Source organism: Halichoeres trimaculatus, unplaced genomic scaffold (genome assembly GCF_033239565.1).
Source record: "Halichoeres trimaculatus isolate MK-OKI-2021-1 unplaced genomic scaffold, fHalTri1.1 fHalTri1_scaffold_22, whole genome shotgun sequence".
Classification (NCBI taxonomy): Eukaryota; Metazoa; Chordata; class Actinopteri; order Labriformes; family Labridae; genus Halichoeres; species Halichoeres trimaculatus.
In genome coordinates, this window is record NW_027437200.1 from 4,369,175 (window position 1) to 4,392,275 (window position 23,101).

General features: G+C 41.4%; 1 protein-coding gene across 1 annotated transcript; it reads right to left on the reverse strand.

Annotated features, from left to right (window-relative positions):
• Window positions 1-2,955: 2,955 nt before the first annotated feature.
• On the reverse strand, window positions 2,956-4,996 carry LOC141784456 (aquaporin-1-like). Its single transcript, XM_074662297.1, has 4 exons — window positions 4,634-4,996; window positions 4,174-4,338; window positions 3,873-3,953; window positions 2,956-3,681 (listed from the first exon to the last, which is right to left on the reverse strand). Exons 1-4 carry the CDS (start codon window positions 4,994-4,996, stop codon window positions 2,956-2,958), a joined length of 1,335 nt encoding a protein of 444 aa, XP_074518398.1.
• Between the last annotated feature and the right edge of the window lie 18,105 nt (window positions 4,997-23,101).

Below are 23,101 nucleotides of genomic sequence, written 5' to 3' on the forward strand. Positions count from 1 at the left end.
AGGCCGCCAGAGAGCAAGGCAGCACGACACCAGCTGAGCTGTTATCAATCTGAGAGAGTAACACAGCCAGGTCACCCAAAGCAGACTGCTGAATGGAGAGGAGGAAAAAATGCAGACGAGAGAATTAAAGAGGAGAGCTGAGAGGACTAAAACTTAGGAGGAAAAACCCTGAAATTCTGGTACCTGTTGATTTTTCTCTTCTCTCCCTGGTTCCAACAAGGTTCCTGATTCGGGAAGAACCTATGTTTTGTTTCTTCTGCCCTTTTGTCTCTGGCGTCAATAAAACGTGTGACTTTTTTTTTAACCAAACTCTGCCAGTGCTAGTCTGTTTTCTCCTCCAGCACTACAGTGTGGTTCTATGGATGATAAACTTAAGTTCAGCATCATCCTCTGGTTTTATGCTGCTTGGTTTCATATCCTATTTCATTTTCTATTTCTTTTTTTATTTATTCTTTATTTATGGATTTTTACAGCTCCAGGGGCGTGGCCAGCCGCTGACCCTGCACTCACTGTCCGTCTGTCTGCAGCCAGGAGCACTTCACAGGGAGGGTATCCACCTGTCAGACACTTTTACCAGGCAGACCCTAGCAGCATGTCGGTCAGCCTCTGAGAGCTGGAGGTCAGCAGAAGAGAAACACTTCCTGTGCTGCTTCATCTGTGCCGTGTGTACCAGTTTTTTCATTGATGAATCTTAGCAGTGTTATTCAGGTGATACTGACTAATCTATCAGCTAACATTTCTTGCTGTTTACATGTGGGTTTTTCGTTGAGTCTCTTAAATCTTAGCATAAATGTTTTAAATCTAAACTGATATATGTAAGTATATATTTAATGTGTATTTTATTTTATTTTTAAAGGTGATTTTATTTATCTTTGTCATCAAAATGACAAACTGTGCTGATAGTTGTTTTTTAGAGTGACAGGAATTACACTGGCGTAGCGTGGGGATGTTTTTTGAGGAAGCCAAGTGAGACAAAGCCTCTAATCTGCATTTTTTTTACGGAGTGTGGTAGATAAAAGACTATTCTGCAGCTTGTATATGGTTATTTCATGTAATGGAATGACCTTGTTATCAGGGCCGTAGCCAGGGTTTTGAAAACACCGAGGTTATTTTATCATGGGAGCGGTCAGGCCGTCGGGCCAGCACTGTCCAGTCGGTCATATTCTTGAAATTATATTCTCATCTTAAATGAATGCTTATATGCGCCATCCATTAAGAAATTGAATGGCCTTAAATAAATGATGGTTCTAAGATTATTTAGCATAGATGTGACTTACCTTTTCAATGCAGGTAGTTGTGGAATCACCAGAGTGCAGTGGAACAGCAGCACATTACAGACACATTGCAATGCAACACATTACAGACATACGCACATAAATACAGTTACAGTTAGTCAAGTGACTGATTTAATGTCCGTTTGGCTATGGAGAAAAACCTGTTTTTAAACCTGTCTGACTTTGATTGCAAGGACCTGTAGCGCCTCCCAGAGGGCATGAGAGTAAACAAATGATGGGCAGGGTGTGTTGGGTCTGAGGTGATTTTTATTGCTCACTGTGTGATACGTATTTGATACAGTGAGTCTATGGATGGGAGTGAGTGGCCAATAATTTTGGATGATTTATGAATTATCCGCTGTAGTAGACTGCTTGATTGCAGCCAGGTCTGCAAACGCCTCAAAGCAGAGAATGACCTCTAACATGAACATGTGGTCACAGGAAGGGTGAGGTAGATGGAGAGCATACAGTGGATGTCGGGAAGTACTGCATGTCTGTGAGACCCAGTGTTTCCTTTGCTGTGGATGGCAGTACTGCTCTAGAATAAGGCATTTGGTGCTTTACCTTCCATTTGTGGATCTCCTGGTGGATGGACTCTAGCTGAAGAAGGTCCTCTCTGTAGTCTTCGCGTTGGCTATGCCGTGCCGTATGAGACAAAAATAATTATGATCAAAATAAGTGGGACTTCCCCACACAACAGGGACAGTTGGTGAACTGTCAACACACAAAAATGACACAAGTTATACGTACCTTGTTCTCTGTATATCTTCTTCTTTCAATGTACTTTAACGCTCTCCGTGCTTCGCGCCAGCAGTACTCTTTTTTTTCTTTCCTTCCTACTTTTTTTTCTTTTCTTTCTTGCTAGTCTTGGTGTTTCTTTGTCGTTATCATGTGCATACTGGCTGAGGTGTTGTTTTTTTTCTTAATCTCAAACTACACCCCCTCAGGGAATAGTATGGACTTGATGATTGTTTTTTTTTCCCTTTCCTCTCCCAATGTTTTCATTTCTTAACTCGTCTAGGAGTTAAGGAGCACTAAGCAGCTGGCTCCCAGGTTTATCCCATTGCGGTCTACCCTCGTCTAAGTTTGTCTTCTCATATGTCTTGGAAGGGATGTAACTGCAATTTTGTTGTACTTGCTGCAATGACCAAAAAAGTTGTATCTATCAATCTATGTCTGTATAATAGCAGAGCACACAGAGTCACTGTTTCTAAAAACATTTTTTTTTATTTACTTAGTAAAGTCAAAGCAAACAATAAATGATCCATCAGAAAAAGAAGGGATAAAGGTCCATAGGGTGTGCAAAAACATGACTCATCAAGGGCAAAGAGAAATTCAGCAAACTGCTCAGTCAGGACTCTCACAGCCTTGACCCATATGACTCATGGCACGTTGAAGTAAAGTGTTTGCATGTGGGGTCAAAGACAAGGAGTGCATTACAAAGTGATAGAAAACTGACCCGTTTCCACAATCCTCATTAGTATCTCAAAAAGAAGCACAAAACATTACACACTACACTTTAAGAGCTCTTTTCTTTTACAGGTTGGTTTGAAACGTCCAGTCAAACTAAGTAGTTGGGGACATTCAGGGGCAGGGACTGTTTTGGTGACACCTCAACAGTTTTAGTGTCATTGCCTCCATTGATGTCATGTTTTTTCAACCAGGCCGCTGACAAGGACCTTCAAGCACTCAGAGTCGCCATCAAATTTTGGTGACATCTCAAGGGTTGTTGTCTTGTTGCCTCATTTACTTCATGGTTACCAACTGGGCCACTGATAAGGACCTCTATGCTATCAGGGAAGTTATCAAAATCTGGTGACACCTCTTCTGGTAAAGTGTCATTGGGTTTGTTGATGTCACAGTCAGCAGCTGGGCTGATGACAAGGACCTCCATGCAATTTGCAGAGTCATCACATTTTGGTGACACCTCTTCTGTTAAAGTGTCATTGCCTTTGCTGATGTCATTGTCACCAACCTTGCTGCTGACAAGGACCTCCATGCAATCAGGGAAGTCCTCACATTTTGGTGACACATCCACAGTTATAGCATCATTGCCTTTGTGTAAGCAATAGTCTCCAATTGGGCCACCGACAGGGACCATCTTGCTCTCAGGGAAGTCTTTGAATTTTGGTGACACCTCCACAGTTTTAGTGTCGCTGCTTCCACTGGTGTCATAGTCTCCAACTGGGCTGCTGATAAGGACCTTTGTGCACTCAGGGAAGTCTTTGAATTTTGGTGACATCTCCACAGTTGTAGTGTCATTTCCTTCATTGATGTCACAGTTGCCAACCGGGCCGCTTACAAGGACTTTCATGCGCTCGGGGAAGTCATCAAATTTTGGTGAAAGCAGGAAGTCGTACATGAAGGCCGCTGCCACACCGCCACACATTGGCCCCACCCAATAAATCTGCAATGGATAACATTCATCATTCTTCTGCCATTGTTAACAAGTTTAACGGTTTTAGAAGTCATCCTGTCAATACCTCATGCAGAGTCATTTGAAACAATAGCAACATTTGATTAACTTATGAGTCATCTGTCTGTTATTGAACTAGCTAAGCTCCACATGTAGCATGGATACTGTCTCTCTTTACTTACCCAGTGGTCAGTGAAATCATTCAGGATCAAAGCTGGACCAAAAGAGCGAGCAGGGTTGATGCCGCAGCCTGTGTAGCTGATCTGTAATCCACAACAAAAAAAAAGACGACCTTAGAGGATATCTTCAGCTGCATGGTCTGCTGGATTAACTGAACTAGCAGGGGCAGGGAGGAGCTTTAAATGAGCTTGAGATTCTGTTACTCTGAAAGATGGAACCTAACTGCTGCTTGTTTGCCTTGCTTAAATGTGCTGTGCATAATCTGTGGTAAGAGTTGCTCTGCTCTGCTTATTAACGACCTACCGCCGCCAGGTGTCCAAGGCAGACCGAGAGGCCAATGGCCAAGGGGGCTGAGCCGGTGACATCACGCCGTCTTTTATCAGTGACTGCAATGACACACAGCACCAACTGGAAGGTTGCCAGAAGTTCGATTCCCACGCCTTGGCCAGGAGTGACTCCAGTGCTGAGCTGCAAGAATCCAAAACAACAACAGTTTGTAAGTATGTGTATGACAGCCACTTCCTATTTAGCTGCAGCTTCCAATGCCACTGCCACTGCTGCTGCTACTGCTGCTGGCATTGTCCCTGATGGCTGACAGAAATTTAGCAGGGCTTCCAAAATGGAACATGTTTTTTTTCATTTATATTTCCTTTGAACATAACCTGATCATTGTGATTGAGTGGACAGATGCTTCTCAAGATGCTATGAAGCCAACATTGTCACATTTTCTATCAACAACAGGGAAATAAAAAGTGATACTCACAGAATTCATCCCCAGTGAATTTATGGTACTCGGACGAGCTCCAAACATAATGCAACTGGCCAGAGCAGAGCCGAGCATCTGGGCAATGATGTACATGACGGCCTTGAACAGGCTGATCTGGCAGCTGGCGAGCATCCCAAAGGTGACCGCAGGGTTCAGGTGGGCTCCGCTGATGTGGCCTAAACTCTGAACCAGTGTGGCGATGGACAGTCCAAAGCCCAGGGCCACCTTCACCTCCTGGTCTGGGTTGGTGCTATTGGTGTTCCCAATCGCAGTGGCCAGGCTGAGGAAAATGAAGAGGGTGGTGCCGACCAGTTCTGCCAGGACGGCCCTCCAGAAGTCCTTGCTCTTGAACTCGCTCATGTTGGTGGGAGTTGGAGATGTCTGGCTGTGGGATTGTGCAGAGGAAAGTGTGTGTACTCACAGTGACAGGCTGCATATATATATGGCCCAGGCTGATAATTGTTAGTGGGCGGGCCTAAACAACTGAGAGAGAAGGCCACATTGAATTAATGAGAAATCCAAAAGACTGGTCTCTTGACCCCCTCCCTCTGCCCTGTTAGAGCCTGAAATGTGCCAATGGCCCAAATGTGACAACGACCCATTATGTAATAAAACCCAAAACAAAGGAAGTCTTGTTGTAATACATTTTGGGTTTTATAACTTTTATTCTATATATATATATATTTTTTTTTTTTACTTTTGGGGTTTTTATAACATTTTGATTTTAACACAACTCAGGCTGTTTTACTTTTTTTTTAACTAGGGGTTTTCTTTCATTTTGGGTCAGTTGTTAGATTCTGGGCCTAATGGCATGTGGGCTTTATCATCTGGGGTCTGTTTATCTGTTTAAGTTGTTGTTACATATCGGGCTCTAACGTGCTCTTTCCACTCCCTCCTTCTTTTTCTGTCCTCTTGCCCCTCTCCCAGTACCAAAATATTTGTACTTGAAAGCTCAATGAATTACCAACATTACATTTGGATTTGTGTGTGTGTGTGTGTGTGTGTGTGTGTGTGTGTGTGTGTCTATGTGTGTGTGTGTGTCTATGTGTGTGTGTGTGTGTGTGTGTGTGTGTGTGTGTGTGTGTGTGTGTGTGTGTGTATGTGTGTGTGTGTGTGTGTGTGTGTGTGTGTGTGTGTGTGTGTGTGTGTGTGTGTGTGTGTGTGTGTGTGTGTGTGTGTGTGTGTTGGTTTGTGTGTGTGTGTAAAATCATTGTTTTAAAAATGTTTTCATTTCCTGTTTATTTCTTGATTATTTCTAGTATTTACCTCCTGTTTGTAAACAAACCGTTTTTGGAAGTTTATTTTACTGTCTTACCTTTTAAAACCATTATACTATGTGTATTTTCTTTAATTTTCCCGTTTTTTCTCGATTTCCACATTTTTTTCTTGTTTCTCATCAACTCATGCCCTCCCTGTGAAATTTGTTTCTTTAAATTTAAAGGAGGTGGGGTATAAACAAAGTTTGATTTCATTTTTAGTTGGGTTATTTTTACTTTCTTGTGGTGAAGCTACGCCATATTCTCCAAACTGAAGATGAAATGTTCATTTCAGAATGATTCCTTTGTTAACTGTACTCGGACAGTTTTTTTTAACTTGGTTTTGTACATTCAGAGGTGGTTTTTATTATTCAGTTTATCATGAAGTCCTCAAATTGCCACTTTTAGTCTTTCAAATCTCTGTGTAAATCAAAGAAACACTAAATGGCACCAGAGAGAAAAGCTGCTCAGTAGTCCAGTGGGCTTATCCAAGCAGTTTCTCAGGATACATTCCAGGTTGGTGTTAATATTAGTGTCCTGTAAGTTTCTATTGCTGGGCCATCACCATCAGCTCCTCTGAACAAACAAACAAACAATTAACATGAACACAACCAGCAGAGGGATTAGCTGAGTTATGTCATGCCAGCCTCGTTAATGACTAAGGACTCTGAGATGTTTTCCATAACTGTAGACCTCACAAAGAGAAGCTAACAATGGGTGATTCATCATACAAGAGTCGAATTCAAGAATTCATTAGAAGAACAAAAGACACTGAATGTAAAAATTTGCATTAAGACCTCTCTCTGACCTTGATCTGAGTTTTCTAATCTTTGGATAAACAGATGTAAATAAGCATGCTTCAGTCTCATTTTATCACACAGTGATGTTCTATGTTTCTATTTTGAAAGCTATGATAAACCAGAACAGGTGGAGAAAGGATTGAGCAGCACAGGATGGTCTGAGTTACTAAACAGAGACATAAGAGCTCTCCAGGGTGTGAATTATCTCATGACCGCTCATCTCCTGAGGTTTAGTGAGTACTGTTGTCTTTGGACTGATTACCATGTGTCTTATAACCCTTTGTTTAGAGGTTTTCAGAAACATTTGATGACGAGTCCTTGTCACTTTCTCCTCAGTGATGGCTCTCATGTGTGCTGGATTGTAAAATATAACTGAATCAAACCACTCTGCATCTTATCAGCCTGTGCCTGCATCATTTCCAAATGTACCTGTGCTGGTGGTCGTCACATCAGACCACACTCAAAAACATGCAAAAGACTGACGAGGTGAAAGTCTCCACAAACGTCCCTGTGGTGATTTCACAATCTGATTTATGTTTTTACTTTTTTTTGTGTGTTTAGGTGTTTGGTTGATGTGTTTTTTAATCCTTTTATTTGATCACTGGCTTTGGCAACATGTTCTATAAAAAATCTTCATGACACTAAAGCTTATTTTGAATTAAAATTTGAATTTGATAACCAGTAAACATACACATTAACAAGAGCCACGTCTTTACCCCAGTAGGTGGAAGTGCTTATGGGAAATAGTCTTAAGTTTGGAAAATCACAGATTCTGACCACAGGTGTGAATGTAATCATCCCCAATCAATCTAGGAACAAACACTTTCTGTAATGTCTTCTCTCAATGTGGTTTATGGTTTCTCACATGTCCAGAAAAAGACCCACAAACACAGCTTGCTGTGGACTAATATGTACCCGTCTATGTTTGCGGTCAAACCAAGCGGCAACCTCCGGTCTATGAGACAATGCAGTGCAGTGCAGTGCAAGTACTAAAATCTGCTGTTTCTGGAGTGTTGGCTTGAGTCTGGCTCCGGAAGTAGCGGAAGTCACATAAGCCAAAAAAAGCCATTTTCAAAGCAGAAATTAACCTATTTACAGCCTGGTTCAAAAAACGTCTCCTGTCTGAGTCGCTAATTTTGCTACTGGCTCCCAATGTACGGGGGGTGAATTTTTTTCTAGCCCAGACTTTCAGAGGATATTACGATCGCAAGCTCCCCCAATAAGAGGCACAGCTGAGGGTCACGTGAAGGCCAGTGCCCCATGTCTGTACGCAAAGCCCTTGCCACTACCAATATGGCCGCTATAGCTGATGTGTTTAATTTTCTGTTTCAGAAACAGACTGGTGAGGTTGGTGAGTCTACGTCCATGTTTTATACAGTCTATGGGTCAAATCCATGTAGTTCTGTGAAACTACAGGAACATGTCCAGAAATGAGCTCATCATGGAAAAGTTCATTTCAGTGGTTCACTTCAGAAAGATAAACTCGTATAGTCCACCAGTTAATTTCACACAGAGTGAATTTTTTCAGCATTGATTTCTTTCAGCTGTGAAGATTCTGGCCAACGGTTCAGGAAAACTTATCTCATGGAATCAGAAAATCACATCATATCAATAAAAAGCTTTAATTTAGAAGTGTTGGCTTTTAGTAAAGTCCAGATAGCACAAAGTGAAATCTTTTGCAGTCTGTGATTTGTGACCTACGTCCTCCTTATGAGCCTTCCTAAATCCAGACAAGGGGTCTGCTGGAGGATCCCAGGGAAACTCAGGTTCTTCTTTTAAATCTCTTCTTCAAACTCACTTTTGTTGTTTGTTTTTTATTGACCTGTGACTTCTTTTACATTGTTTCAGATTTTTTCTTTTTTTTTTTGGTTTGTGTGTGTGAGTGTGTGTGTGTGTGAGTGTGTGTGTGTGTGTGTGTGTGTGTGTGTGTGTGTGTGTGTGTGTGTGTGTGTGTGTGTGTGTGTGTGTGTGTGTGTGTGTGTGTGTGTGTGTGTTCTTAGCTGTTTGTTGTTTTATCGTCAAGCACCTTGGGGGTATTCCACGAAGCTGGCTTAGCTCAAAGCCTGGCTTATTTGGGTTAGCCTCGCTAACTTTAGTGAGAGTTGGGTTCCACAAACGAGGCTTAGGGCTAGCGTGGCTCAGTAACCATGGTAAATTAGCCAGTGCGACTAGCCTGGTCCCGGGCAGGCTAAACGTCAGGCTTACCTTAGCTGCGTCTCAGAGAAGGTCTGACAGGCTTCTGAAAGACGCCTTGTGAACTGCAGGTGTCACATTAAATTAATCTATACCTGTAATATTTGATGTTCTTGTTCAGAAACATGAACTGAGACCTTTTGGTAACTTTTCTGACACCTGCTTAAAATCCAAAAAGTCAGAAGGATCGTGAGGCTCCGCTTTCACGGTGCGTATTGATACTGAAAATCAAGATCAAGCGAGCTTTTGTCCTTCAGCTCCACGGGAGGTTTCCGTCCTCCCTGAGCTCGCCTTAGGACACCTGCATGATCCTTTGACAGGTGAACCACCCCAGTTATACTAGACTGAAATAACCGTGAATCAAGACGTGAGATACTAGACTGTCAATGTCCGAAGTAGGAAAGTCAGTGGCCGAGTGGTTAGAGAGTAGGACATACACGCACAGGAATCTATGTTTTACTTGCAGCGTGGGTTCGATCCCACTAGTGGTACCTATTTGAAATTAGCTGATTTTCTTTCTTCTGTCACCCTCAAAGTACAGTCAACATATAACAGAATAAAGGCACAAATTGTCTTATAATATAAAAGGTGACAACAGCCACAATTTTCCATAGAAATACCTTCCTTTTACCAGCGGTCCGTTCTGATCATGATGATAATGTAAAGGTGATTCCACATGGTGAGATGACTTTGTGTCTTCCTCCTTATTTAAATATAGGGCACTGTATCACGGACACATCTCATCTGACAGCTGAATCATCTCTAATGAAAAAAATGACATCTCATCTACATGTGTTTTTCTGCTGTTTTAGTCAGTGTTTGATGAAACATCACCCCATGAAGTATATTGGCCTATATATATGAACATCTTTAATTTAATCAAGACCAATCTCCTCTGGGCCACAGCAGTGTGAGGAGCTTTAGGGTGAGAAGAAAAAAAGGTCATCAAACTCAGCAGAAACAGTCAGTGTTGATTTGACACATAAGCATGATATTCTTGAACCAGCAGCATCTCTGGCTTTATTAATTGCCACCGTGTTATCCTTTTATGTGAATTTCACCTTGTAGCCATCATACGACTCCATGAGGGTTTTTTCTCCGCTGAGGGAAGCATCTCTGCTCTCGGTTTTTACATGATTTGGTCATTTCGACAATCGACACGTCGGGGCTTTTTATCTACCGCGGACGCGCGCTTAGCCGCAGCTTGGATCAGCCTGGCTTGAATAAGCGTCTCTGAAAATCAGCTGAGCCTCGCTAGTGGAACAAGTTGCAGCTAAGATTGAAGTGGCCGCTTATTCAAGCCACGCTTACCGGCGATAGCCCAGCCTATTTTAGCCAGCTTCGTGGAATACCCCCCAGGTCACCTTGTTTGGAAGGTGCAGCACCAAGCTGGACTGGATTGAAAACAGATGACCTGATCATCACACAGACAACTCTGCTCTCATGTGTTTGGGGGGAGTATTGCAGAGACACATCAGTAGAAAACTATTAAGCAGGCTTTAGTAGCCTTCCAGTGCGCACGCTGTCAAAGATGACGCTGTGGGCTCAGAGCAGAGCAAAAGCAAAGTTTCTGATGACAACTTAAAGAGCTGCAAAGTCTCACATTTAACCTGATGAGAGTCCAGATGAGTCTCTAAAATGACCTCTTTCAGGTGAGGAAATGGCTCTGTTAATAAAGAACATTTTCAGTTGTTTGTCATTGATCTGAGGTTTTATTTCAAAGAGGTGAAATACCAAATAAACAAAGTTATTAAAAAATAGGAACAACTAGAAAAAAACAAAGGTCAACAATTTGTATCAAGAAGTGTCCAAACTTTTAAACTGACATTTGAAGAAGAATAACATGAAGTAAAAGCAACAACATGCTAACATACAACTACACTGTAAAAAAAAATAAAAAAAATCTGTTCTTCTTATGATAAAAAAAAAAACTGGCAGCTGTGGTTGCCAGAGAAAAACTGTTGTTATTCACAAAGAAATTACATTTAAAACATTAAAATCAACAGCTATTCTTTGCTGTATTAGCATGACCTTAATACTGCACAACAAATACCCCAGTGTTAAACTTCTGGTCCTAGGCCCGTTCAGAATAAAGTGCTTAAATCTTAATTGAAATAACACAGAGAACTTTTTTTTCCTTTAACAATTCCATAAGATGAAATGTAAAGGAACAGACCCCATCATTAAAATGCTTCTGAAACACAAAGTAACACATAAATGCTGCCTCCTTCTCACTCATGGTTGCAGTGTTTGTTCTGTTGCTACAATAAACTGTTATTTGATCTGCACTGTTTATTTTTTCATTCATTATATTCAGACATGTCAACACCAAATATTGTACACAGTTTTGGCATTTTACACAAAATCAAGAATCATATGTTGAATAATGATTGAACGGAATAGGCAAAAGCATACTGCTTATAAAGGCCTATCCTATATTGTGAACTTTGTAGGCTACCAAGCTCCAGAAAAGCAAAGAAACAACAACAAAGAAAGTAGTCATAAGCTTCAAAAATAGCTTTACAAACCATTTTCATAAAACCAAATAAGAATGACACATTTTTAAATTTATGTTGTTTTCTGAGTATGCGACTGTATCTAGCTATTTCAGCATTTTTCTTTGTCAAATGTTTATTTATGTTCACCCCCTTTCCCTTAAGTTTTTCTTTCTTTATTTATTTTGCCTGTCGTAGTTATTTAATCTTAAACTTTCCGTTTGTAAGCTGAACAACAATAGTTGGTGTGGCATTTTTATCCTTCTGTGGAAAGATGTGGCAGGCTGGGATGTTCTCATTGTCCAGTTCAATATTCGTACTGCTCAAAATTTAACTACTGGTGTCTCCGATGTGAACAGTTCTTCAGGTGGTGCATCCTCACCTTGCTGGTCGCTGGCTGCAGCCCTGGCATAGCTGCCATGTCTGGTATCTAGCCCAGAGATGATCTAGGCCCATATGCATGACAAGCCATTAGCGGACGAACAGACCATTTGTTATAACAGTGAAAAAAAAAAGTTGATTAGCAGTATGCATGAGTCAGGTTAACGGGCCAAAACAGCTTTCATGGAGGTATACCCCACCATTTCAGGCGCTAACAGCAGATAGCAGCGCCTGTTCAGCTGTTCAAAGGCAGACATTGCGCAATACGTTAGAGTTTGAGACGAAATATACAAAGACAGTGGACAATCCTTGGGAAAGGTGGTGATGTGTGGCCACACAGCAACTTTAGATCTAGGAGATATATTTTTTCAGTAAACAGATGAAATAAGGTAGACAAACCTACTAGGCCCACCACCGTCAGTTTTATAAGTTTGTTTACTCTTTGCTTTTCTATGTCTCCCTCCGCTACATCACTGGCGTGGAGTGACACTGAGCTAAAGAGCAGCATCCGGCTCTGGAACCGCGGGCTGCAGGGAGCCACAACAAGTAGGCTTAAGAGTCGCATGAGGCGCCGGAGTTTAGACAAAATCCACGGTCTAAAAACACCAAGCTAATCAAATGTTCAAAAAAAAGAACCAACAAAACACTTAACACCAACAATGCTTTCATAGCACATGGATGACACCAGTATTTGGTGATTTTAAACAGATTTTGCAAGGAGACAGTACCACAGGAAGATTAGTGGCAGCCAACTTGAAACCCAAGTTTATGATCTGACTTTTGACCAAGAATTGTTTGCAATCAAATCTTCTGAGAGGGTAACATAAGAAAAAAATGTTTTGTTGGTTTAGTTTAACTATTTAAGTGCATTTTACCATTAGATATTAAATTGTGTTGTGATGGTGTTTCGTAACCCCGAGAGAGGAGGGGGCAGCATTTATGGGCTACTTTGAGTTTAAGAAGTATTTTAATGACGGGGTCCATTCCCTGGACATTTTATCTTATGGAACTGTAAAATGAATAAATAAATAAATAAATAAATGTTCTTGTCATCATTTCAGTTAACAATTAAACTTTTTAACACTGGCCTAAGACTGGAAGTTTGACACCAGGGTATTTTCTGTACAGTATTTAGGTCATACTAATTCAGCAAAATATAGCTGATTTTAATGTTTTAAAATGTTCTTTTTTTTTTTTTTTTTTTTTTTTTGTGAATAACGTTTTTTAACTGTATAATTGACTGGTTCCTCTGTAAAGCTGTTTACATTTTTACCCTATTATTTTAACGGTATTTCTCTGGTATTTCTTTTTACGTTAAAACACCTTTTTTTTAAGTGTAATAAACAATCACAGCTACTAATCTTCATATCACATATTCTACTGGATCTTTGCTTCTACAAGCTGGACTCAGAGGTTAACAGCAAGAAGAAGAAACCACTTCACACGTTGGTTTTACAGCTCAGACTCTCTCTGTCTTTCTCCTCTGAACTCTCTCCCTCCTTGTGGAAGACTTTGCCGTCAGCCTGCTCTCTCCACTTCAGAGTGACTCCACTCAGTCCGCTTTTCTTCAGCTGCTCCTGGAGCTGGGAACACAGAGTCAGACAAAGTCCAAAGATTTACTGAACCCTGCATGGCTTGTTGGAAGCTAGAGTTAGTTTGTCCTGCAGTCTGAAGACAAACAGGACAGAAACAGTCAAACCAACACATGAAGGAAGGAAATCTGTCCAGACCATGAAAGGGTTTTGGAGTCTTACCTTTCTCAGGAGGTCTGCTTTCACTGCAGGGTCGTTCAGATCCAAAGAGGGGTCGTCTGGCTTCATCCTCAGCTTTATCACCTGCCTGTATATCTTTTTTTCTAGTTTACAGAAACAAAACAACACATGACATCCATCATCATCATCTATTATCAGTACTGCTCATCATGTTTGGGCTCATGGGAAGATCCCAAACTCTGAAACTCTCAGAATCACTTGACTTCATCAATGTCTAAAGAACAGTTTGGTAATTCTCCTGTGATGCTTCAATCTCTCTTTTTCTCTGAAGGACTGTTAGGCCCCGTTTACACAACAACGTTTCATCTGAAAACGCTAAAAAGCTAAAATGCAGTGAAAAAATCTGCGTGTACATGAAAACGCAGAGTGACTGAAAACGTTGTAATAAGCATGTCAGGCCTATAGTCAGCACTATAACTGTATTGTCCAGAAGCCGCTTTTGGTAGAGCTCCACTGAAGTAGAGTTGGACCGATTATTTGATATATTGGGGAACACTGAGTGCAAAAGTGGAGCAACAGATGCTCATTTTTTTAAAGGACAGTCAGCAGATTCAGCAGCACAACACGATAGTTCGGGATGATCATAACAACGGTACTGTTGTTCTGTTGTATGCGTGAAGCTCGAAGCAGAGTGTGATGTCATCGTTTCCACTAAAAAACGCCGGCTTACTGTTTACACAGCAATGGTGTAGGCAACGTTTCAGAAAGTCCCACTCTGGAGGCCGTTTTCAAAATTTTGTGTTTTAGGTCGGCTAGAACGCTGTTTCTGTGTAAATGCAACAAAACTTTTGCATTTCACCCTGAAACCGTTGTCATGTAAATGGCCCCGTAATCACTAACCTGGGCCGTAGCCGTAGCACACAAACGGGAATCTATCTTCACAGGACTTCAGCCTCCATCTTCCTGAATCGTGCAGCTCTGCAGCTCCACAAACCACACTCATGGAGCCCAATGGGTTTGAACCCTGACCCCAAAACTGGAACGAGTATCCACTCCCATCGGACCAGAAAACCTCAGGATCTCTGTACAAACCAATCCATGCCAGGACTCCATTTTGTTTCAAGCTCTGGATCTTTCGGTTCTCTGCATGGTTCTTCACTGTGGCCAGGTCTACGTAGTTCTCCCTGCAGTACCTCTGAGCACTGGACCAACTCATGGTGTCATTTACAAGAACAAAGTCTGGATCCTGTTGAGTTCCTGCAGTCAGAGTTAGAGAAACCAGGAGATGTTCAGTCCACTCTAAACTTTTGAGAAACTTGTTTGATGACAGTAATATCTCATGACAGGGGTCTCAGCCTCCCTTAAATCTGATTGGCTAACTCTGGACACTTTGTTTATCTGTTTGATCTTGTGTTAAAATCAACCATCAGGACTGCAGAGGCTGGTCCCCATTATGAACCAGATCAGTTAAAGAAGCTGGACCCCCTCCTTCTTTATTCTTCTCTTACCATTGTAACAGATGGACGGCCAGCTGCTCGGGCATGGTGCATCCGCCCATCTTCTGTTTGTGTTGACAAACACGCAGAACTCATTACCTGAACCGAAGTTTGGATCACTGCTTTCCCAGTCTCTATAGTCAGACCCGGTTCCTGTGTAGCCGTCTGACCATTTCCAGTTGATGTTACTGTACAGGCCCATCCAGACGAGGCCGTTGTGACGACGAGACGACACTGAGGACTTCAGTTGGTCCATTTCTTCAGTGTTTTCCACAGTGGCCAGGTCAGTGTATTTCTGTCTGCAGTAGGTCTGAGCTTCACTCCAGGTCATGGGATCATCCACGTACTGGTACTGACGGGGGAGGCAGGAGGAGACGCTCCAATCTGTGAGGAGGACACAGATACTTCTGAAATATAAATCTGTTCTAACACTGTTTCAGCTTTCTGTGTGGAGTTTGCATGTTCTCCCTGTGCATGCGTGGGTTCTCTCTGGGTACTCCGGCTTCCTCCCACAGTACAAATCATGCTCATCAGGTTAATTGGTCACTCTAAATTGTCTGTAGGTGTGAGTATCTGTGTGAAAGGTTGTCCATCTCTGTGTCAGCTGTCACTGGGCCGCCTCTCGCCCAGTGACAGCTGGGATAGGCTCCAGCCACCCACAACCCTCAACAGGGTAAGCGTTTTGGATGAATGAATAAATATTGAAAGGCTTTGAGGCTTGCATGCACTGTTTGTTACTCGTCTCAACAATCCTAGATTTCTTTTCAGCACTATAGCCAGGCTGACAAACACTCATAGCTCTACATAGCCACACACTTTAAAATGTTGGGCTAAAAACAACCCAGTTCGGGTTAAATATGGGATAAAACACACCTTGGGTTAATTTAATGCAACAAATCGGGTTGGTTCCCTTAAATCAACAATTGGGTTGTTCATATAACCCATTAAAGGGTTCATTTTTATTTAAAATGTTTTTTTTTAAATATAAGGTTAAATTTAAGTTAAGTTAGGTTTAAATTGAAAGCATTTGCAATGTGTTGGTCCAACTTAATTTGTAAAGGTTGTTTCAACATATCCACTAAGGTAAGACATTTGAAGCGTGAGTGAGGAGGGTACACAGTGGATATCAGACCTTGCTGTACATTAGGCTGTGTTGCTTTTGGACATAAGCAACAGAGTCTGTCTATGCACCACTGCATGGACCGGCTGTGTAATCTTCAAACACTCCAGATTAAAATTTGCCAACAGAGCACAGCCCATCAAGACATTGTTTTATAAAAAAAAATAAAAAGTGTAAAAATCATTGGGTACATGGGCTGGGCCATATGGAGCAAGTTTAGCACAAACAGTCAGACTGCACACAATGAACGCAAACCACAGCTCCATGCCAGCCAACCACAGACAGCCGGTCCACACCAGTCAAGCACAGATAGCACTTGTCAAGTACCATCTCAATGCACAGTAGGGTCTTATGTGCACAGCGTTCACTCCTCACTCATGGTTTCAATGAGCTGTCATAATAAAAATGACTTAATTAGTTTGTACCAATTATACAAACAAAAGTTTACAAAGTTAAGTCCAGATGCTCCTCTGGCAACAGCAAGTGGATTGTTTGTTGGCTTCTCTGGAACTTGCTTCCTTCAAAATGATGCCCACATTAACCTGTTTATCCTTCGGCTCTGCTCTCTGATGAACAGGGCCTGTTACAAATTGCTGCCACCTCCTGCTCTGGAGAGGTGTTGCAGATAGGGTTCCTACCTAAACCAATTAGGTAGAGTTAAAGGGCATATTGCAGTTATTATTATTATTATTTTTTTTTTTTTGAGTTAACATTTAACATGGTCTAATAGAGGAAGTGGATTAAGTCATTCGCTGATTTTGTTTGATATTCAAAAAAAAAAACTTAACATATTTACAATTAGTTGTTTTAACAAATGTAGGTCTTCCTAAATCACTAAACATGAAATACCTCAATTGAAGCTAAATGTTTTACTTATGTTGGTTGAACAAACACCCATGTTGATTTTTTTTTGAGTTAATGTAGCAAACCTTGCTTTGTCCAGAATCAAGTCTCACCAGATGAGATGTGCAGTCAAAGCATAACCGACTATCGGGGTCGAGTACAAGGGAGGTGCTTGGTGGCACATGCCTGAACGTCAGGACTACCAAAGGTGTTGAGTAGTGCAAAATAAACTAACACTGCATTATAGAAACTACAACGCAACACCTAATAACTCCACATTAACCTCCATCTTGAAGTAACCTAGCAAGTTGGGCTCTCAGAATACCCAGTTCAATGAAAATAACCCAAGTAAATGAACCAACAGGCTCATCCTCACCAGTTGGGTTGAAAAAACAACCCAGCAGCTCATTGTGTACATGCATTCCTCCATTGCTTAGCAGTTTTTTAAACGATAAGATAGTTAAGATTAGTGATCAAATTTGTAATGTGTAACTTGAAACTGCAGTAGAACCTTAAACGGATGGCGAAATCATGGAAACGGTGCTTGGAGCTAATTTACTCTTGGACTGCTTCTTGCCTTGTCAGAACTGGTTTCAGCAGTAGCTTCAGCCAAACCATCGACTTGTCTTCTGGATCCCATCTCAGCTTGGCTGCTGAAGGAAGTCTTTCCCTTGGTTGGATCTTCTTTACTAAGCATGATGAATGTGTCCTTGCTGACGGGCGACGTGCCCCAACTTTTCAAAGTTGCTGTTATGAAGCCTCTTCTTAAAAAGTCTACACTTGATTCAGGCTCTTTGGTCAACTACAGACCGATATCTAACCTCTCCTTCATTTCTAAGATCTTGGAGAAAGTTGTTGCGAATCAGCTCTGTGAGTTTCTTCATAGCAATAGTCTCTTTGAGGTCTTTCAGTCTGGGTTTAGAGCCCACCACAGCACTGAGACTGTGCTGCTGCAAGTAACAAGTATTGATCATCGCATTTTTCTGCAAAGATTAGAGGGTCTTCTTGGTATCTCAGGAACCCCTTTAGCTTGGCTTTGATCATATCTTTTAGCTCGACATTGGTTCGTTCATGAGTACAACATACCTTCTTCGCACACGAGGGCGAAGTACAGAGTTCCTCAAGGTTCAGTGCTCAGACCGATTCTTTCCATCTTGTATATGCTTACTCTTGGCACTATATTGAGGAAACACTCCATCAACTTTTACTGCTATGCAGATAAAACTCAGCTTTACTTGTCAATGAGTGGTGGGTCTTATCCTTTTATATATTTCTATATTTTTTCCTTACATTTCTCTTTTACCTCTCTTTTATTTCTTCTCTTCTGTTTCTTTTTACTAGTTGTTTTTATGATATAAAGCACATTGTAACTCTTTTTTGAAAAGTGCTGTATAAACAAAGTTTATTATTACTATTCTTGCACTTAAGCATCTCAGAGAAGCTTTTGTGAACAACATCGCTGCCTTGGACGACATCAGCTTGGCTTCCAGCACCACTATCAGGAACTTGGGAGTTCTTTTGGATCAGGACCTGTCCTTTAACTCAAGTCTCAGGGACAGCTTTTTTTTTTCATCTTTGTAATATCAAGAGAATTAGACACATCTTGTTGGGTCTAGACCTGTTAATGTTTTGAAAAGTGTCTTAAGATAACGTTTGTTGTGATTTGGCACTATATGAATAAAGCTTGAGTGATATGAAAGCAAAACACCATGGATTACCTGCTAAAGCCAGTCTCTTTCTCAAAATCCATAGTTCATCCCTACAAATGTAAATCTCTGTGTCAGTGAACGTCAGTGCATCCGAATGACTAGTCTTGGTGTCAGTGTGTGCGGATAGAACAGTCAAAGTGCTGGGTCATGTTGTCAGTATAACAGTTTACTCTGGAAAGATGTTCTGATGTGAACTATGCCTAAAGTTTTGATGAAAGTTATTGTAAATTGAAAGAGTCATCTTAGTGTGTGTGTGGGAAATTGATTACAGAGACTGGGCAATATTCACATTTCCTCTTTCACTGTTTGTGCTGTAATTTGTTGACTGACCCCATCATTGATACAGAAAGGAGAAGAAGGAGCTGCATAGCGCCAAGAAAAAAAACATTTTAAAAAAAAGTAGAAATGTGAACATAGATCAGTCTCTTTAGGACAAACTGTTCATGCAATGCTGTGTGAATTACAGAGCAGTGCAGTCTTCCTACACCTCCTTCTGTTCCTGTACGCTGGGCCACAGATTCTCATCCACATCACAAGAAAGATCTTATCTGTCCACAAAAGGTCTGAATGATTGAGGACACAGTTGTTTTCCCAGCTTTTGGCTGCGTCTTTCAACCAACCTGGGCCATTGTAAGCTAATGATTGAGAACATTGTTCACAAGTCGATTCGACAAAGACCTATGATAAACCATTTTGATCAACAAGACATAAGCATGGATGTCCCAAACCATCTGCAACTTGTTTGAAGGAATGAGAAACTGCTTTTATGATGAGCACAAGTGACACAATGAAGTAAAGATCGAACAAGTAGTTTAGAGAATTTCAGTTCTGATCTGAGAAATGAACCAAAGCCACCGGTAGAGACTGACATGGGTAGTCTTTTTTTTCAGCCAATAAATTCACAAGTTTTTTCCCATTAAGCTCCTTCATTAATTAAGAAATTAAAGCATAAGACTCCAAAAACAAAAAAAAAAGGAAAGTTTTCTGACCTGAGAGACACAACAGACACAGAAAGATCCTCCCTGTCATGGTGCTGCTCTGCCGACTGTGCAGGACTACCAAGAAACCAAGGGGTTATACAGAAACCACTTCAGGTAAGAACATGTAAATTCACCAGCTGGTCATTTCCCTTGTCTTTTGTAACCCATTCTCAGTCTCCTTAATCTTCCTGTGCTCTATTTACTCTGACCAGTGGTGTCCTTGAAATGTCAATGAAGGCTTATCAAGGCAAATCATATGGCGCCATCTCTTCTGAGTCTGATTTATATTCAAATGTTGTTTACAGCGTGTTGACATCTCATGCAGTGGCAATCTTGGATGTTATGATGTTGTGTCTTTCCCAATAGAATAGAATAGAATAGAAAATACTTTATTTATCCCCGAGGGGAAATTCAGGAGTCACCACAGCATTTAAGAAAACAAAAGTAGGAAAGCGTATAGAAAGTGCAAAAAGGTCCACAAGAAAATAGATGACGACATCCCTTTCACCACTCTCCAGCCCAGCCAGTCTCCACCTCCACAGGGTCCAGGACTGAGCCTCCCCAGCAGTCTGTTCAGTCTCTGTCTCCTGGACCCTGTCTGCCCACAGCAGGCGAAGCTCCTCCGATGTGTCGCGGCGTCCGATGTCAGCTCCGTCAGCCACGTCCGTGAACAGCATGATGCCGCTGGGTTAGCACAGCTAGCTCATCCATCCCCCGGAGATAGATCCCACGTTCCCAACAACGATGGATGGAAGGACAGGTCCACGTCGTCACCTCCCAGCTCACATCCGAGAACCAGCACGTCGTCCTCACCTCCTCCTCCTCAGCTCGAGGGAAATCATCAAGCCCCACACTAGTTAGCATTGACATGCTACAGGCTGCTAACAGCTAATTTTGCATGTAAACAATGCAGCCATGGTTACATGTAGGATCTCCAGACAAACACAGGAGAAAAGTAGTAAAAAAAACCGCCAAAGCCACAAAAAGTTTGGTGTCCATGACCAACAATGAACCATACAAAGTAATGATCCACTCCAAATACAAAGATGACGAAAAAGAGACGAAAAAATTACAAGAAACGGACAAAGACGAGAGAGCTGCTGCAACAGGCAGCTACTTGGGCAGCGCCTGGGTAGCGGCCAATGTTGGCCTTTGTATCATAAATGAGGGGCATCAACCTGCACTGTGATGACCACAGAGCAAAAAGAGTTCTATTGAACAGAAAGACTGCGATAGTCCACTCAGAAATCTCCAGAGTAACCTCAGAGAAACAGCTGGCTCTGTTTCTATTCTGTGTGACCTGTGTTGATCTTTGTTATTTTTCTGTGATTTCCTTTGTGTTTTCTGATCACTCTTTTACTCCCTTTGTTGTTTTAGTTCTCCTTGTGTTTCTCATTTGTTTCACATGTGTCTTTATTGACACCTGCGTTGATTACTCCCCTTGTCTATATAGCCTCAGTGTTTCTTGTGTTCTCTGTCAATTCATTCTCTAGGTCTGAATTTGCTGCCACCCGTTGTGTCCTCATGCTTCCTGTGCTTCTTCGTTTTAGGTGTGGATTTTTCAGTTTTGGCATTTGTTAGAGATTTTAGTTTTATATTGTTGAACTTAAGGTTTTGTTTAATAAAACCTTTTTAGTTTTATCCGCAACTGGGTCCTCTTCCTTGTTTTTCCTGTGGATTTATGACAGAAAATCGGGCCTCTAAGCAAAATGTACAAATTTTTGCAGTTTGCAATAAATAAATCACCAGCATACAAATCAAATGTTGAAACTAAAACAAATAACTTTGTGAAGATATAAGTGTTGAATATCTCAAAACTGAAATATGAAAATGGCTGATGTATAAGCTGCTTTTGTTTGTAAGAAGTATTGGGGCTCAGCCCTGGAGTAGAATGTGGCAGACCTCACAGTCATGAACGTGTACAACATCGCTGTGGCGGTGGGCCAGGGGGGCCTAGGGGCCCTTGGGTTGGCAGGTCGAGCTTGCTCCAGCTTGGGGTACAATAAACAGGGCCCAAGGTGGTTACCATCGAGGGTACGCTCGGGCCCGTCGTTCCCTTCTGGTCTGATCTTGTAGACAGGGAGGCTTGCATCGGGACGTATCACTGTAACCATACTACCAAAATCTTTAACTATTTCATATCTATATCTATCCATACACAAACATTTGAGAGCATATTTTCACTGTTATAACTTTAACTTCTGTTAAATCCCGTGCCAGGTGTCTTAATAGGGATGAAACCCCTTTAGTCAAATAATAGAGTCCGACTCACGTCAAGGTCTCTTTTTACAAATCAGTAAATAAATTTATAAGTATTTCTCCTCAAACCACTACATTATTACAGAAATAACCCTTTATAGGGCAAGTGACTATTTTTGGTTATTTCCGGACCCTTTGCAAATGGCCACCTTGCTCTACCTCAGTGAGGTCAAGAACCATGTGGTTCTCACTCAGCCGTTCAAAAGAAGTCACCCTACATCACAGATCACATGACTGTGGCATTTGACCAATCAGCAGAGACCTGGAGTGTGTCAAACTTTCTCATTTCACTGATCGCAGGAAAAGGCGCTAAAGCCCAGCTAACCATACATTTCTGTCCTGAATTCCTGAACTAACCATGGTGGGTTGATGAAACTCACACATTTTACAGTTGAATAGTTGTACTTAGTGATGACATTTGTGTTATTTGTGGAGGACTTGTGGAAATTAGAGAAAATACGGCCTGGCACCATATTTGATCATACGCCTGGTTCCCCCTTAAAATAGGAATTTATTAGGTGTGTCTATTTTTGGACGTATGCCCGCTGCAACTTACAATGAATGCTTATAGCATTTTCTTAATAAAAAATGCAATAAAACTAAGGATGTTATGTTTTAATGTTTCCGAATGTATTTATAATACTTTACAATGATTCAGGGATAATTTTAATTGCTTTATAGATATATCAAAGCTATAAATAGTGAAAATTTGTGTTTTTGGTCAGTTTTAACGACTGTTATATTGTGTGAATTTTTTAGGCAGTGTCTGTCTGGATGTTTTATTCCAAGAGGACAGAGAATGTTGTTGTGCCCACCCACCCCACAATCAGTGATGATGAGGATGATGAGGATGATGTAGCAGACCCTGATTTTGTCCCACCTACCCACAACCAGGACATTCCATGTCCAAGTGACACTGACCCCTCTTCCAAGAGGAAACGACTACATTGACATGCCTTTTGAGTACTTTATTAGGTAATTTGATGCCCAAATCATCAGTCATATAACATACCAAACAAACTTACATGCCGTTCAGAAGGAAATCTACACCACTTTCTTTACCAATGAGAATTAAATAATAACCTTTCTGGCCATCCTCATCTATATGGGTGTTGTTAAGCTCCTCTCTGTTGAAGATTATTGGGCCATGGAAACCAGGGTCCCCCAAGTTGCCAACCTGATGTCATCGAAGAGGTTGGCTGCTGTTATCCACTTCAGTGA

What these genes read in the sequence shown, in the direction of transcription:
- LOC141784456 (XM_074662297.1), bottom strand. Translation starts at nt 4,996, where the DNA reads ATGAGCGAGTTCAAGAGCAAGGACTTCTGGAGGGCCGTCCTGGCAGAA. An exon ending in ATTCACTGGGGATGAATTCT is followed by an intron (nt 4,339 to 4,633) that starts GTGAGTATCACT and finishes GGATTCTTGCAG; the next exon opens with CTCAGCACTGGAGTCACTCC. An exon ending in GCCTTGGACACCTGGCGGCG is followed by an intron (nt 3,954 to 4,173) that starts GTAGGTCGTTAA and finishes TGTGGATTACAG; the next exon opens with ATCAGCTACACAGGCTGCGG.